Source organism: Heterocephalus glaber, unplaced genomic scaffold (assembly GCF_053883595.1).
Source record: "Heterocephalus glaber isolate CG9 unplaced genomic scaffold, H.glaber_assembly_v1.0 deba00001553, whole genome shotgun sequence".
Taxonomy (NCBI): domain Eukaryota; kingdom Metazoa; phylum Chordata; class Mammalia; order Rodentia; family Bathyergidae; genus Heterocephalus; species Heterocephalus glaber.
The window spans coordinates 11,064,937-11,082,437 of NW_028258344.1; the positions used below are offsets into that span (position 1 = coordinate 11,064,937).

Below are 17,501 nucleotides of genomic sequence, written 5' to 3' on the forward strand. Positions count from 1 at the left end.
ACTGGTCAAAAATACTGTAGTGCTCCTGATGTAAACTTGACAGTATTAATTTCTATACTAAGCAATTACCATCATGGACAAGAGGCTGACTAGTGCACTGTGTTGTAATCATCAATGCCAAATATCATACCCACAGGGAGTGAGTGCCAGTTTGTAGTTGAATAAGGGAAAGGAGAAAGACAAGGTTTTCATTCTGTGTATTTTAAATATTTCACTTTAGCCATGCCCTGGAGTCATATACTGCCTTGCCCTACCACATGCGGAGCCCCTGCCCTTCCAACCCCATCTCTCGACCAGCGTACCAGGGCAGCAACCCAATCAGCGACATTTGGTCAGTCCAAGCACTGCGGATCGTTGCTAAGTATCTGAAGAGGTATGTCATCCCGAGAGGACAGACAGACACATGGCACGTGACATGCCTGATCCAAAATCATCCTGAGCAGGTCTGTTCACCAGATCAGCCCATGGACATGAAGCAACAGACACCAGCAACCTCTGAAGGAATCCAGGGGCTGGCAGGTGAAAACTGGGTCCTGAATCTGCATAGGAAAGCCAGATCCTTCAGTCCCCTTTAGCCAAGGAACAAATGGAAGGCCCTAATTTATGAAGGATGCAGATTAAGTAAATGGAGGTTTGTTCATCAAAGTCTCAAAACCAAAGCTAGGATGAAGGGAGACATCCTTTGAGATTGGGCTCCCCAGGACAGAAATGAGAACCAACCTCTAAGTTCCCGCAGCCATTCAGAGAAGCCACCACTGAGCAACACACACGAACTAAATTTAAGAAAGAAATGTGTACAGATTACTGACCTAGGAGATGTAAGAGGCAAAAAATGTAAATGGATCCCTAGAGAAGTTTTGAAATATTTAAAGATACAAGTACAATTCAGGAGACTGAGGCAGGAAGATTGCTATGAGTTTGAGGCCAGCTTGGGCTACATAATGAGTTCAAGACCAGCCTAGAATACAGGACCTGGTCTCAAAAAAATAGGCACACTGGCACATGCCTATAATCCCAGGAAGGTTTCTTGACCCCAGGAGTTTGAAGCCAGCCTGGGGAATATAATAACCCCATTAATTATTTTTAAAAACTTAGGGCTGAGGACATTACTCAATGATAGAGTACTTAACTAACATGTGTGAGGCAATGAGTTCTCATTGCAAACTGAATTAGAAGAGAACCAAATCAAATTCAATGAAATGGTTAGGTTCGGTGTTGACCTTCAGGGGAAATTTGATTCAGTTCTTGTCCGATTCGGTTTGCGACCAGAATCGTGGAAAGAATTAAATTCATGAATTGAGGTACTGTTTATATGTATGTATGTAGGTGTATATATGTGTGTGTGTGTGTTTATCATATACACATATCCTCTCATATACTTTAACTCTCTCTCTATTATTTATAATACCTAATACAATGCAGATGCTATGTAAGTATTGTACTACATTGTTGAGGGAATAATGACAGGAAAACGTCTGTACATGTTCCATTCAGATGCAAATTTTTTCTGAATATTTTCAATCCACTGTTGGTTGAATTTGTAGATACAGAACCAATGGATACAGAGAGCTAGGTATTGAAGATAAAAATATATGCAAAGCCCAACTTGCTTTTGTATTTATTTGTTATAGAGAGAAAGGGCACCACAGGCTAGGCCTAGACGTAGATACAGTACTTCCTCTGGCCTGGATCTAGCACCTCCACTGAAGAGGAGGCCTTGGAATTACATTTTGTAGTGGAGCAGGGGGAAGAGGGAAGGGACACAGAGCTGTTCCCGGCTCATGGGAGACCCATAGGGAAGCCACTTGATCTGAGAGGAACAGGAGGGTTAACAAAGCCACAGTGAAGGTGAGGGATGAGGTGGACAAAGGGAGGGCTGAAAGCTTCATCATTGGCTATTTCACCATGTTATTTATTCAGGAAATAAAGAACTGACATTGGACTTTGGAAGGGAGGCACAAATGCCTAACCATCCCAAATGAAAGGAATAAGAAGGCTATAGCACTTTTATGTATAACAGGAACACTTCCTTGAGGCAAAATTGCAAAACACAAAGTAGGGCAAGGCTTCCAAGGAGCATACGCAGAAAAGCTAAGCCAAATATCAAAGGGGCCTTTGAGAATTTGCCTTTCTGAAGTGTCACTGGAGACACACAGAGCAAACAAAGGCTGGTCCTACAATAACATCTCATTTCCCCAATAACAGTATGAGAATAGATGTGCAGTTTACACAGGTACCAAGAGGCCCCTGGTGGGTCTGATTTGGGTCAGTGTCCCATGAAGAAAGATGGCTGGGCAGTCGGCCCCACATGACAGGGGTTCATGGTGCAACTCTGAGAATATGTTTCTTCTAAGTCCATTCATAGCTGCCATCAAGGTCATTGACAAATGAAGAATGAGTCTTAGGGCATTGCCCTTGAACAGCTCTCATAGTCCAAGGACCAGGCCTCTGCTTCCCCTGGCATTTTTATATCATATGAGCAGCTGACAGTGTATTTATTATGCCTTTGGTGAAACCACTGATGAGAAAATATGTTTCCCTTCGGTTTTCATTTAGAAGACAAGGCATGGTTTGAATAACTTGCCTAATTTTCTTCCTACTGAGTGGCATTTTTTCCCCCAGATCTTTCCCTAAGGCAGCTTTTTATTCAATAGGAAATATCAATGTTGATGTGTTATTGTTCTGTATTTATATAATTCACAGGGCTGTCAGAAATCCTGATGATCTTGAAGCAAGGTCTAATATGCACTTGGCAAGTGCTTTTGCTGGCATTGGCTTTGGAAATGCTGGTGTTCATTTGTGGTGAGTGCATATGAGATTTTATTTCTTTATTCAAGCTATTGCTTTTAATATTTTTTAAAAATTTATAATTTAGGACAAATGGTAAAAATTTAAATATGTTATAGAAGGAAGAAATTTAATTTAAGGTACTTAAAAATTTCCTTAATTTGAGAGCAATTTATTGGCTCATGGACTTTTTTTTATAAGAGCCTTTTAAACTGTAATTCATATACTATCCAATTCACTCATTTAAAATGTCTAATTAAATGGTTTTTAATAATACATAATTCTACAATCATCAATTTTAGAACATTTTTTAACCCCGAAAGAAATCCCATTCCCCTTATCTGCCACCCACCGACCCTCCCACCTCTCACAGTACTCAGTGACTATTAATCTACTCTATTCCTGCAGATTCCCCATCCTGAGCATTTCATATCAATGAAATCATATAATATGTGGTCTTTTGTGTCTGGCTTGTTCTATCTAGCATGATGTTTCCAAGGTTCATCCATGCATTAGAACTTTTTTCCTCTTTTTTGCCAAATAACATTTTATTGTACAGATATAGCAAATTTTACTTTTTCATTCATCAGTTGATGGACATTTGAATTGTTATAATTTTGGTCAATATAAATAATATTACTATGAAAATCCCTATTCCAGTTTTTTGTGTACACACAGTTTTAAATTCTCTTATTTTATTCATAGACATGGAATTGTTAATCATATGGTTATATGTGTTTAAATTTTTGAGTGTACCAGACTCTTTCCCACAGTGTCTGTGCCATTTTACATTCACACCACCAGTGGATGACAGTCTGCTGTCTTCACAGCCTTTACCACTTGGGTATGGAGTCTTAAAACCTCAAAGGCAGGATTTCCCCCCCTAATCCCTCACAAAAAGAGAAAGGATCAGAATCTTTGTCAATAGTCCAGAATTAATCTGTTTGATAAGAACTTTATTAGCATGTTATATTAAAATTGAAAACCAGTGAACTTTGAGAACTAAGAATAGGCCTTTCCTGGGGTGAATGCACTGAAATGGTAATCCTCAGACTCTGCTACTAATAAGAGTAAACACTGGTACACTTTTCCAAAAGGCGAGTGAATAAAATGTACTCAGAACCAGAAAAATACTTATACCGCTTGGTCCACTAATTCACTTCTAGGAATCTAACCTAAGGAAGTATCTATGAACCAGCCATTGTGGTATGCTTGTAATTCCAGCAAACTAGGAGACTAAGGCAAGAGAATCACAAGTTCAAGCTCAGCCTAGGCAAGTTAGCAACTTAACAAGACCTTGTCTCAAAATTTTAAAAAGAGAGAAAAAAAAGGACTGGAAATGTAGCTCAGTGTGAAGGGTACTGCAAGAAAAAAAAATTCATGATATGATCAATGAATTTCCTTATATTCATATTCACCTAAGTGTTATTTATAATTGAAAATTTGGAATGCAACCTAAATTTCCAACAGTTAAAGGTTAACTAAATTACAATGTTTAAAGAATAAAATAGGGTCATTAAAGATGATTTAGAACAAATTTTTATTAAAAAATGTTTACAGTGTTGGGGATTTAGCTCAGTGGTTTCGCCGCCTGCTGCGCAAGCGCAAGGTCCTAAGTTCGATCCCCCGTACCAAAAAAAAAAAATGTTTACAAAGGATATTAAGTAACAAAAGCAATGTATGACTATATACACAGTATAATCCTAAATACTATATATACAATATAATGATAAATATGTGCATTAAATGACTAGAAGGAAATAGGATTATGTGTAATGTTTATCTTCTACAAAGAACATAAACAACTGCTAAAATAAGAACAATCAACCTAACATTTTAACTACAGTTAGAAAAATACCTTTGAAAGCCACATGAATCCTATCACATCATGAAAGCACACTAAACAATAATTATCTGAGCCCAAGATGGGTAAAGCACAATCCAACAACTCATAGAACCAATAGCTTTCCATTTGTTTTTTCAAGGATGGGCTGAGGGATCCTTTTTTTAATAAATATTCATATAGTTCACCAAAATACTTCTTTCCATGAAATGTAACTCTTGCTCCAATAACACATATTACAAGAACCACTGACCATTTTACTCATGCAAAAACTTCATTTCCACTATCTTACTTGTAAATATATTAACTTGTCACAGTATCTTCTGAATCATCTATTAAATTATATTATCCTATTTGTTCACTAAGAATTCAAAGGGATACAAAGATTTTTTCAATAAAAACAAAAACTGCTGGGTGTGGTAGCACATGCCTGTAATCCCAGCACTTGGGAGCCTAAGGCAGGAGGATCACCAGGAGCCCAAGGCCAAACTCAACTACATTTTTCAAGTTTCATTTTAAAAATTTGTTAATTAAGTAACTAATTAAAAAATAAAAACAAAAACCATGATGCCTTTTTTTGATGACAACTAAATCTAAATAAAGCCGTAAGGTAGAATTCAGGCAAGAGGAATCAGTTAAACTAGAATAGATTAATATAGCCCATCAGGGTAGAATAATTTATTATGCTTCAAATACCATTAATATATATAACATTTGAAAAGGTATATCAATTATTGGTGGGACACATCACTGACAAGTCCAGCTTACATGTCACCAAATGACATATAGTTCTAAGATCATTTGAATTTGAACATTTCAGAGGTCTTATTAATGAATACACTCAACATGGAGTGCATCATAGTATATATCCCTATATCCAAGAAAACAGAACCCATAATTCTTTGAGGCAATTGTACTGTCCAGAGACTGTGGAGGGCTCTCCTATAATGCTATCTTTGCATTATTGATTTGAATTCTGATGTCTGTATGTCAACCAAAAATATTTTTTTTCTCTTCTAGCCATGGGATGTCTTACCCAATTTCAGGTTTAGTGAAAACATATAAAGCAAAGGACTACAGTGTGGATCACCCACTAGTGGTAAAAATAATTAATAATATATTACTTAAATTTTATATACCTCATAATTTCCATTAAGTCCATTTGTTTTTCTCCCAGTGCTGGGGATCAAACCCATAGCTTTATATGTATTAGGCAACTGCGTTACCACTGAGTTACAGCCCCAGCCTATAGTTGTTAATTTTTGCTCTTGGCATGGTGGCTCATTCCTGTAATCCCAGCACTGGGAAGCCTGAGGCAGGAGGATCACTGTGAGTTCAAGGCCAGCCTGGGCAACATAGGAAATTCAAGGCCAGCCTGAACTGCATAGGGAGACCCTGTCTCAAAAAAAAAAATTTTTTTTTTTTTACTGCTTGACTACAAGGTAAAGTAATAACAGACTAAGCAGGAGGAAGAGCAGCTTTGCTATCTGTCTCTCCCTAGCCCCATGGCCTTTCTGTGGTGCTCACATCCCCAGCGGTGTTCACGTTCACGGCAAAGATGTTTCCAGAACGGCACCTGGAGACAGCAGAAATATTGGGTATGGACCATTACTCAGAAATCTGTGACTCACACAGGTGGAATGTTTCCTAAGGTTGTTGGTTGTTTCTGAAGGTAACCATAAGGGATAATATCAAAAAATGTTGCTCTGAAGTAGCTGAATAATAACATGTCAATGAATTCCTGAAAGCCCTAGCTAACTCTAAAACACTGTAATTTTATGTTTTAAAGAGTCAGTTGGGCCGGGGATTTAGCTCAATGGTTTCACCGACTGCTGCGCAAGTGCAAGGACCCGAGTTTGATTCCCAGTACCAAAAAAAAAAAAAAAAAAAAAGAGTCAGTTAATGAAACAGAACCAAATATTGATTCTATTAAATTTTTGGTACTCTCTCCTCTGCTTGTATCTCCAAAGAAATTATAACTTCATGTATCCAATTAATGTTATAATTGACCTTTGCTCCATTGAACTAATAATTCAGGAAGAAAAAGTAAATTCACAGCCATAGAGAATCTAAACAAGAATTTTTATTTTTAAAAAATCCCAAATGAGCAATCTGTCTTCCATACTGTAAAATAAATAATGCCTATATTAAGATACGGTGCTGTTTGAATCTTACCAGAAATAAAATTACATTCCAGGGAGCTGTAGTGGGAAGTAAAATGTTGGTGTTTTTCTGAAATGAGAACTTTTTTGAGTAGACTTGGATATATAATTTGGGAAGCATCTCATTCCCCTAGCTGTGTTTGGTAGGAAGGGAACGGCTCAAAAGAAAACTTCATTATGCTCTTGGAGCTCCAGCCGTTTGTGGGACTGTTTTCCAAGGAGGCAGGGCCGACCGCAGACCTTCTGTGAGCGCGACTTCCCCGCCGCTTTGCCCTCACCCTCGCCATTTGTGCACCAGCGGGCCTAGTTCTGGGCGCTGTGCCCGGATAATGGGGGGGGCCTGGCACCGAGCGACACCTACCCCACCCCACCCCCTTTTGATTTCCCAGCGTTTGCTGCAACTTTACCAAGATCTTGAGTCCCTTTTGGAGGCGAGACGTCCTTCAGTCATATTTTGGGATGTAGTTGCCTTTGTAAATAGGCAAACTATGTAAATGGGGGTGGAAGGGGAAAATTTTAGGTTACATTTATGGTATATGGGAAAAAATCTTATATAACTTACATAAAGTTTACATGCCAGGCAGCCATCGACATTACTAAGAAAACAGTTCTTCTGTTAGACAAAAATTCAAGCTGGAAGAACCAACCAGTTCTTTTCTTGCATAGGGAATTTTAATATTATCTCGTATTTTGTCATTAAATACAGTATTTTAATTCTATGTATAAACTTAGATTTTTTTTAGCTTTAGGCCAATCAATTCTCTTTCCTATCATTTTTCCCCCTAAAAATACTTAATAGGAAAACTTAGAGGTTCTGATGGTGTGTTTTGTGGCAGCCATCCCAGGAACATAAAAGCATCATAAACCCTGTATCGTGTGTCACCTTTCTATCTAATGCATGTTTTTGCTGCCACTGGGCAACACAGACTTGTCTTGTCAGGCAAGGTTTACCTTCATCCAGCTGCTCTCCAACTGGCCCTGTATCTGGTTCTATTTATACCATTTTTCCTGGATTACTGAAACAGTTCTCACTGTCATAGAAAAGAAAGCTCAAAACCAATTTAAACAAGTGCTCCACTATGGAGGGGAATTGTGAGGCCCTGGTCTCCTTCAGAGGCATTTTGAGTAGACCTCATACAATGCATTCCATTTGCAGAGTGCTTTGCTTCTTGGCATGAAGGTGTCTCACTCATATAAATGGGGAATGGGGTGGGTGCTAGGAGTTGACAAATAAGTTCCTTTCTTCTGAACATTTTCTGCCTGTAGACAGAACCCAACATCTCTTCCAGATTGATATCTCTATGATTATATGTATTAATTACTACATCAAAATGCTACCTTAAAACTCTCCAAACCTTGGCAACCTTGTCTCTTCTCCTGTATCGTTATTATCTACACATGAAACACTGTGTGCTGAAAGTCTTAGTGCTCTTGGCACTGTAATACTTATTGAGAGGAACCTTCCCTGCCAGTTGGCAATAGAGTTCAAAATAAAGTTTTATAGCTAGAGTGAGGAAATATTTCCTTCTCTGATCACACATAGTCCATTTTTTGTCATACTTATTTTCTTTCTTTTGGGTGATTTAAGTGGGAGTTTTTGTACTTCTTTAACTTTGTCTCACAAGGTGTTTACAAAGGACTTCTCTTTTTCTAAGATGTTACTATAAGAAAAGATGTTGAACATGCACACCTCTAGATGTCAGCAAATTCCAAGGCTTGAAAATAAAATAGCTGCGTTTCTCTTACTGAAGCTCCTTCCTCCTCATCCCAACACCAGCCTTCTTTCCTGGTCTCCTGTCTGACTGAGCTTCTTTTCCTGGCTCTCCTCTTCCTCTTCCTTCTCCTCCTCCTCCTCTTCCTCCTCCTCCTCCGCACAGAGTGACCAGATAGGAAGTAGAAATGTAGGAAATGTAGGAAAAGTTAGCTGCCCTAGCCTACTTCTCTTGTGGAAGCTCTTGGTTCCTCAGTCTGACCTTGCTGAAGTGTCTTCTATGGGGTTGACCATGGACCTTTAAAAGGCTATTGTTAGGGGAGGCACAATGGTGTCCTTGTACTCAATGTTTGGAGATGGCAGTGAGTACACATTCTGTACTCTGCTGCTCTTGTAACCAAACAACACCCAGAGCCTGTGTCTTCTCTTTCTGTCTCTCTAGTCTGTACTTTATGTTTTCTAGGAGCTGACACCCGCACTGCCAAGATCCAAGATGCTGGACCTGTGTTGGCAGATACGCTCCGGAAATTCCTATTTGATCTAAATGTTGACAATGGCCTGGCTGCCATTGGCTACTCCAAGGCAGATATCCCTGCATTAGTGAAAGGAACCCTACCCCAGGTAAGAGGTGTAGAGCAGCCCTCACTCCTGCTAAGAATAAGAAGCACAGAATTTCCATTTGGTGAGCATTAGAGGGAATGGAAACCCAAGGGTCCTCTAGTGGTTCTCAGGTCTTCTCCACACCACACAACAGTTCTCTTCGTGGGAGAAAAGGGCCCAGGTTCCTTCACTTTTATGTCTTTCTATAGGACTGTGGTTGAAGTGAAGCTTTTATGGCAGAACTGAAAGGATTCTTTATGAAAATTAAAGGCAAAAAGAACCAAGTTGATCTTGAACTATGTCAAATTTCCCTTTTCCCCATTTCTACTCTTTTAAAAATCCCCTATAAAACCCTGCAAAACTATTCCAAAAGGACCATTAATACTATTTTCCATTATAAAGAATTATAAATTCCTACTATTTTGTGAAGAACAGGCATAGTTTTTAAGTTAAAACTATTAAAATTGCTTTTGAATGAATTTAGGTCATTGTATATTGTATATATGTGTGTGTCCCTTTGGGCTTATTTCATTTATTTAATGTTCCTAAAGAATTTAAGTTGAAGGGCTAGGGATTTAGCTCAGTGGCACCGCGCCTGCCTAGCAAGTGCAAGGTCCTGAGTTTGATCCCTGGTACCAAAAAAAATAATAATAACAAGTGAATAAGAAACAAGAGCCTCAAAGTACAGCATAGCCCCTGCTATGCTGTACAAGCCACAAACCTTTATTCTAACCTGTAAGTCCAAGAGACTAAATGGAAAAAAAACCCTTCTAAGACTATAATTTATTTTATTCAGACCTACTAGAATATAAGTTCCATGAGAGCAAGACTTTGCTTTGTTCATCCATCCTGTCTTGCATTCAGTACAGGCTAATAAGTATGTTAAATCAACACATACTTGCAGCCCTCTCCTCCTAAATCCTCTGTCCACATGAGCCTAATGATTGGTTGATGAAAATTTTTTGAGATGTTTCCTTGGACGAACTAGAACTTAGCCAGAGATGGAGGAGCCATAAAGCCTGACCAAGGATACCATAGACTTTGTGATCAACACAATTTTAATTTGGCTTCTGGCTTTATAGCATGGTTTCAGTGATACTATCCATTCTGCAAGGAGCTCTCTAAAAACTCTGCTTATAAATCTGGGGGGACATGTTCAGGTGTATATGTTTGTCAACTTCCAAGAATAGCATTGAGGATTTTAACATGAAACTGCATGGTATTCTTGGCCATTTAATTAATTGCTGTTGACATGGCCATGCATGACCCAGCCATTAGCACACACTGGCAAATGTTTACTATTCTAATTCTGCTGTGCTCAGACCTTCACTTTCAATGCCATTCTATACAGCAAGAGATCCAAACTAATATGTGAGACCATCCGCTATAATAGCAAGTTAATTAGCTATCATTCTGAATACCTCCATGTACATGACATAATGGGAAATCACAGAAGCAAAACCTTAATTACACAAAATAAACTTCTTAGTTTCACAGAAGATGAGAGGTAAATGCAACGTTTTGAACATTAAGTCATGTTTTAAAGTAGGAACCCACATTTTCCTCAGGCCATATTCGTAAAGCTGTCCTAAGGCATACACTTTTTCCCTTTGGCCATGTTTTTATAATCAATAAAAACATAGTTAATTTTATTAACCAGCACTAACTCCATTTTGGAGTTGATATGATTGAGATATATATATATTCACAGACTCCTAGGTCTTTGGGGCAGAGAATCTTAGAAATAAGCTTCTCTATTCTGTAGAGAAGAACTACTATAGGGGTTTTTGTTTTGTTTTTTGGCAGAAGTGAACATTTTACAGGAATCCCATGGCAATTTCAGAAGTTTACACAAACAGTTGGCTAATCTTCACTTATTACTATTATAGCACTTAAAGTAGTAAAAAGGTTATATTGGTTCCTGCAGAGAACATTGCTAGAAAGGTTTTTTTCGTACAGTTGATGCTTGAGAAAGGTTCTTTATGTGCAGCAATCAGGGATTGGATTTCTCTGGAAGGAACAACCAGGCCAGTATTCTTGACCAAACCCCACAGCCCATACTAGTGGCAGCAAATAGCACTCCTGTGTCAGAGGCTCCCAACTGCCATAGCCAGGCTGCAAGGTGAATTGGCAAGAATAAATTAATCTCACAAACTGGATTTCGGAAACCTCTGGAAATCAAAACATTCCAAATCTAAACATTTCGTTACGAGGAGAGGTGTCTACCCAAATGAGCACTTCCACTCCCTCGTAGACAGGCCAGCTGAAATGTTATTTTATGAATGTGCTAAAAGTAGAAGTCTGAATTTATTTCAGTGCCCATATTAATCAGTTTTCTTGGGTTTTACATGTCTATAAATAATAACACATTACTTAGCACAGCTTTATTCTTAGAGTTTCACTTTTCTATGACAAAGCTGATATGTATGTCTATTGAAATGCCACAAATTTAACGTCTTTAACCAGCCACTGGAGGTTAGAAATGTGAAAGAAAAATTCAGCTCAGGTTTGGCCTCAGGTACTTCTGAGAGTCCTGAACTACTTCACCAAAGATAAACAGGATCAGTGGTGATGGCTGTATGACATTGTGAATATATTTAATAGCCAATAAGATAAGATTCTTTCTCATTAGAACAGAATAATGTAAAGATCATTATCATCATCTGTGGCCATAGCAAACACTGAACTTTAGCTCTTGACCCTTACACAAATGTGTGTGGGTCTCTGTATGTGTAACCATGAATGAATCTCTCTGCCTTGCTATGAATTTGCAAAATTCTGCAGGGATGGTGTAAAGAATCTACTGGGATGTCAATTTTTACCTTTGTCTCACCATATTCATTAGTATAGTCTCCTGCCTTCTCCTAAATGTGCATCTATCCGTACTTGTGATTTTACTTATTTACTTATTTAGATATAGAGTCTTGCTGTGTTGCCCAGCCTGGTCTTGAACTTCTGGGCTGAAGCCATGCTTCTGCCTCAGCCTCCTGAGTAACTGGGACTACACACATGTGCCACCATATCTAATGGAGTTAATTTTTTAATTGTAGTAAAATATATACAATATAAAATTTGCCACTTTAACTACTTTTATGTGTATAATACAGTGTTATTAAGAATATTCACAATGTCTTACAGCCATTTCCACTACCCTTTTCCAGAACTTTCTAAAATCATCCCAAACAACTCCATATTAAACAATAACTCCCCATTTGCCCTTCTCTTGGTAACCCCTGGTAGCCTCTAGTAACCTCTATTCTACTTTCTGTCTCTGAATTTGCCTATCCTAAGTACCTCATGTAAGTGGAATCACAATATCTGTCCTTTTGTAACTGGTTTATTTTGCCTACCATAATGTCTTCAGTGTTCATCTATATTTTAGCATGTGTCAGAATCACATTCCTGTTTATGGCTGAATAATATTTCATTATATGGACACACCACATTTTGTTGATCCATTCATATGCTAATACCCACTTGGGTTGTTTCTACCTTTTGACTATTAAGAATAATTGTGCTATGAACATAGGCACACAAGCATTTTATTATTCCCTGCTTTTAATTATTTTGGGTATACTCTTTTTTTTTTTTTGGCACCAGGGATCGAACTCAGGTCCTTGCACTTGCGAGGCAGGAGGCGGAACCACTGAGCTAAATCCCCGGCCCTTTGGGTATATTCTTAGGAATAGACATGTTAGATCATACAGCAATTCTATGTTTTAATATTTTGAGGAGCTGACAAACTTTTTTCCATAAGTGACTTTTTTCCATAAATGACTGCACCATTTTTATAATTCCATTAATACACAAGGCTCCAATTTCCCCACATCTTCAGCAACACTTGTTACTTTCCATTTTTTAAATAATAGCCATCCTAATGGGATATAAAGTGATACCTAGTTGAGGCCTTGATTTGCATTTCCCTAATGAATAATAATGTTAGCTATCTTGTCATATGTTTATTGGCTATTTATATATTTTCTTTAGAGAAATATCTATTCAAGTCTTTTGCTCTGTGTTGTTTGGAGTTTGTTGTTATTGTTGTTGTTGTTAAATTGTAGAAATAATTTTTAGATTATGGACATTAATCCCCTACCAGATATATGATTTGCAAATGTTATATCCCATTTTATGAGTTGTTTCAATTCTCTTGCTAGTGTCTTTTGATGCACAAAATTCTTTAATTTTGATCTAGTCCAGGTTATCTCTTCATTTGCTGCGTGTGTTTTTGGTGTCATTATTGATTTTCCCCTTTGTGTTCATCTAAGAGTTTTAGGATTTAATGCTCTTACAGTTAGATTTTCACCTATTTTGAATTAGTTTTTATGTGTCCTTCCTTCTTTTCATTCTTCCTTTTACCGGACAAATTTTTAAAAATATTTTATTTATTTACTTTATTACTTTGTTGTTGTTGTTGTTTTTTGAGACAGGGTCTGGCTGTGCAGTTCAGGCTGGCCTTAAACTCACTATGTAGTTTAGGCTGGCCTCGACTCACGGTGTCCTCCTGCCTCAGCCTATGGAGTGTTTGGATTATAGGTGTGCCCCACCACACCCGGTTTACCTTACTGATTCTGACTGAGATCTACCATACACCATTGTATGAGATGTAGTGAGGAGAAAAAAAATCCCTTTCCTTCCTGTTGGAACTTTTCTAAAGTGAGGGGAGGCAGGCAATGAACAATGAACAAAGAAAGGAAAAGAAAGAAAGAAATCGTTTCAGATAATGATTAATGGTGTGAAGAAAAAATCTGGGTAATGAGATAGAGAATAATCTTGGGACAACCGTGGAAAGAGTTCCAACAAAGTTCTTTTATGAGAGGTCTTCTGCCTGGACATGTTAGCCTTGCGAAGACCGGGCGAAGTTTTCCAGGGCGCACAAAGGGGAAAGGCATAAAATTTAGCAGGGACAGTGGGACTGAGTGAGACCAACCAGTGGGAGAGAAGAGAGTTGGGGTGGAAGGTGGGGCCAGATCGGGGCAGCGTCAGGGATCTTGACTTTGTTCTCATTGCAGCGAGGAACTCATACAAGATCGTTAAGCCCAAGCCTAGAAAGGGCAGATTTATGCGGGGGAATGGGGGTTACTGCTGCCGCTTTGGAGAGAACGACCTCTAGAGGGCGATAGCGGAGCAAAAGTGGAAACAGCCAATGCGGGAAGCAGGGGCTTGAGGGAGCCAGTGGTGGGTGGTGGAACAATCAGAGGTGAGAAGAGCTCGAGATTAGAAATTCATTTGGGGGAGTGTCTGGCAGACTTGCTGATGGGTTGGACTTGCACAGTAGGGCAATGGGAACTCAAGAATGCCTCTTAGATTTTTGTCTGAGCTACTGGGTGTCGTTTCTGACATAAAAATGAGAGGAGCAGGCAGAGTCAGAGTCCCATTTGTGTATGTGACCTTGAGATACCAATATCTCTATGCCCAGTTCATTAACTCAGCGACTAAATGTCCTGCACATATTTACGGTGTATGAAGCACTAATACACAGGGACCCAGAGCAGTCCAAGCCTCTGTCCTCCTGAGTCTCCCTGTTTACCAGGCACGCTGCAAACATACGCTTACTACCAGAGAGCAGACCCAGAGACCTTGGAAAGCGGAGCCCCCAAAGTGGCATGCTTCTTTTTTTTTTTTTTTTTTTTTTGTACCGGGGATCAAACTCGGGTCCTTGCGCTTGCGCAGCAGGCGGTGAAACCACTGAGCTAAATCCCCCGCCCAGCATGCTTCTTAATTAGTCTACAAGACAGACACCATATCTTTTCGTTCCCAGAAGACAAGAGAACCATTGGATAAATAGCCATAGGATGTGCAGGCTGTCTTCACTGATTTGACTCATAATAATTGTCGAAGAAATTAAGCCAATCACTGAAGTAGTTTAGTTTCTATTAGTAAGTAGAAATAAAGCTTTAGTTAATGGGAGAGGGGCAGTTGTTTCATGTAGCCTGAAAGCTCATGTCTACAGAAGTCCTTCTGAATATACCTTTAGTTGCAAAAGTGCTCTTAGATGTCAAGTACGGTCAGTTGTGTTTTCCTTGGCAGTACCAACTGTGCCTGGAACAGGCTCTCTGCCCTCGGAGAACTGACAGAGGTTGTTGAAGGTGTTTTCCCAGCAGCTGATTGGTTCTGTATCCTGACCAGAAGGCTACTGTTGGTGCAGAGATCTAAGGGCAATGACTTTTGAAAGCTTCATGGGAAAGAGATCTTACTTGATAAACCTTTGAGTTGGGAATTAGGTAGCACAAAGCATAAAAAAAATATGATTATTAAAGATGTGACCATTATCAAGTCATTGTTTCTTATGACCAAGTTAATTTACATAACCCACTACCTTTTATGAACAGTGTTTTTGCAAGCCCTGGGTAACGACATTTTTTTACCATTTCAGGAGCGGGTCACCAAGCTTGCACCCCGCCCCCAGTCAGAAGAGGACCTGTCTGCACTGTTTGAAGCTTCAATGAAACTGTATTAATTGCCATTTTAACTTAAGGAATTAAGGACCATTGTAATTTTGAGAAAAAAAGTTGATCTGGCTACAGCTCTGTCTTTTCAAACCTTCACACACAACTTTCCTGTTACTAGTTTGAATGAGATATAAATTTATCCTGTAGGAGTTTTCCTGATGTTCGAAGTCAAACTATTTCCATAAAACAGGCTAGACAAATGCCCACTATGTCAGACCCATGGGCCAGATGTCAGGGGTCAGTGTTCCTCCACAGAACCCCGCAGAATACTCTGCCTCTGCTCTGCATCTATCAAATGGGCAAAAACCTAGTATCCATCAAATACGTAAATGTTCATGTTCTATACCCAGTAAATGCATATCTAGAAATTTATAGAAATACTAGCATAAGTATGTAAAGAAACATAACAAGTACTTTTTCAAATAATAAAAATTGAAGCAACCTTTATTCAATAATAGCATTTGGAAAAATAAATCAATATATTAAACAGTGGATTGCTATGATGTCATTGATAAGGATGAAGTAACTCTGTTGGAAATATGTCAACTATATAATGAATGTTGGCCAAAAAATTGTATGTTAACATGGTCTGATTTTTACTTTTTGAGGGAGGGCGTGTTGAGACAGGGTCTCACTTTATAGTTCAGGCTGGCCCTGAACTCACTATGTAACCCAGGTTGGCCTAGAACTCTTGGCAATCCTCCTGCCTTAGCCTCCCAAATGCTGGGGTTACAATTGTGTGCCACCATGCCCCGCTTTTATTTTTCTACTATATATAAATATATGTCTACCTATAGAAAAGAAAGATGCCCATCAAAATATTCAAAGTTATCACTGGAGAGATATAATTTGGAGTTTGGAGAATTAAGAGAAAATTTTCACTTTGTATTTTATTTTATATTTTATGTTCACTTTGTATTTTACTTTATATTTTGTAGATATCTATATCATTTGGATTGGTTAAAACAAGCTATTTGCTAATTTTTATTTTTATTTATTTATTTATTTTTTGTGGGTACCGGGGATCAAACTCAGGTCCTTAGCTTGTGAGGCAGGCGGTGGAACCACTGAGCTAAATCCCTGGCGATTTGCTAATTTTTAAAAAGACAGAGGGATTGGGGATATAGCTTGGTGTGGAGCATTTGCCTAGTATAACCAAGGCCCTGAGTTCAATCTTAGCACCACAAAAAGTAAAATAATAAAAGGAGAAGAAAAAGATCATTTTAATGTTTCATGTCAGATTCATCTAATTTTATAAAAATACTGGTAACTAATATTCAGAAGGCAAAATCAAATCTGAAGGGTAAAATATTGAAGACCAGTCCCATACTGAATAAATTATTCATTTGAGAAAAACATTAACATCCTACATAATAAATCTCTTTGGGAAAATGTATCTAGTGCTCAGAGTAAGTTGATTCAAAAGCAAGCAGTCCTGTAGTTTACAGATTTCAGTCTTGCAATTAGGATCCAAGTATCATGATAATCTTCCTCCCTAATAGTCCCAGACTACAGAAATCTCATGGCTCATTTTTTCTCAGAAAGATTGCCACACTGAAGTTCGCCAGCTTAAGCTTTTGCAGTGTAGAGCTCAGTGTTCCTGCAGATTTTCTCATGTATTAATTTAATTGAAATTTTAGGGCTGGGGATTTAGCTCAGTGGTTTCGCCACCTGCTGTGCAAGCACAAGAACCTGAGTTCGATCCCCGGTACCAAAAAAAAAAAAAAATTGAAATTTTAATCTTATACATGGGTAATGTATGTATAATTATATCAGGATTTAAAAAAAAGATAGGGCAAGTGATAATGTACCATTTGACCTGCCCAGGCCCTCTCTGTTTTTTTTTTTTTTTAATTCTGTTGAGATTTCAAAATAATGTTTATTGGAGGTCTTCTCAAATTACAAATATAAAATACACTAATAGAGTGCAATGATAAAGACAAAAT

The 17,501-nt window shown here is 38.4% G+C and overlaps 1 protein-coding gene across 14 annotated transcripts in view; it reads left to right on the plus strand.

Moving 5' to 3' along the window:
• Adhfe1 (alcohol dehydrogenase iron containing 1) overlaps nt 1-16,047 on the plus strand; it is a 30,799-nt gene extending 14,752 nt beyond the window's left edge. For 3 of the 14 annotated variants that reach the window (XM_087190413.1, XM_087190412.1, XM_087190411.1), the window contains 6 exons: nt 221-373; nt 2,704-2,802; nt 5,651-5,729; nt 6,132-6,228; nt 8,946-9,124; nt 15,480-16,047. In XM_087190413.1, the coding sequence (XP_087046539.1) occupies nt 221-373; nt 2,704-2,802; nt 5,651-5,729; nt 6,132-6,228; nt 8,946-9,124; nt 15,480-15,563 (691 nt within the window). In that variant the 3' untranslated portion in view covers nt 15,564-16,047. Of the gene's footprint in view, nt 1-220; nt 374-2,703; nt 2,803-5,650; nt 5,730-6,131; nt 6,229-8,945; nt 9,126-15,479 lie in introns of those variants that run through there. The other 11 variants (XM_004842108.3, XM_004842107.3, XR_015442715.1 and 8 more) reach the window with 7 other exon arrangements.
• Nucleotides 16,048-17,501: the final 1,454 nt, after the last annotated feature.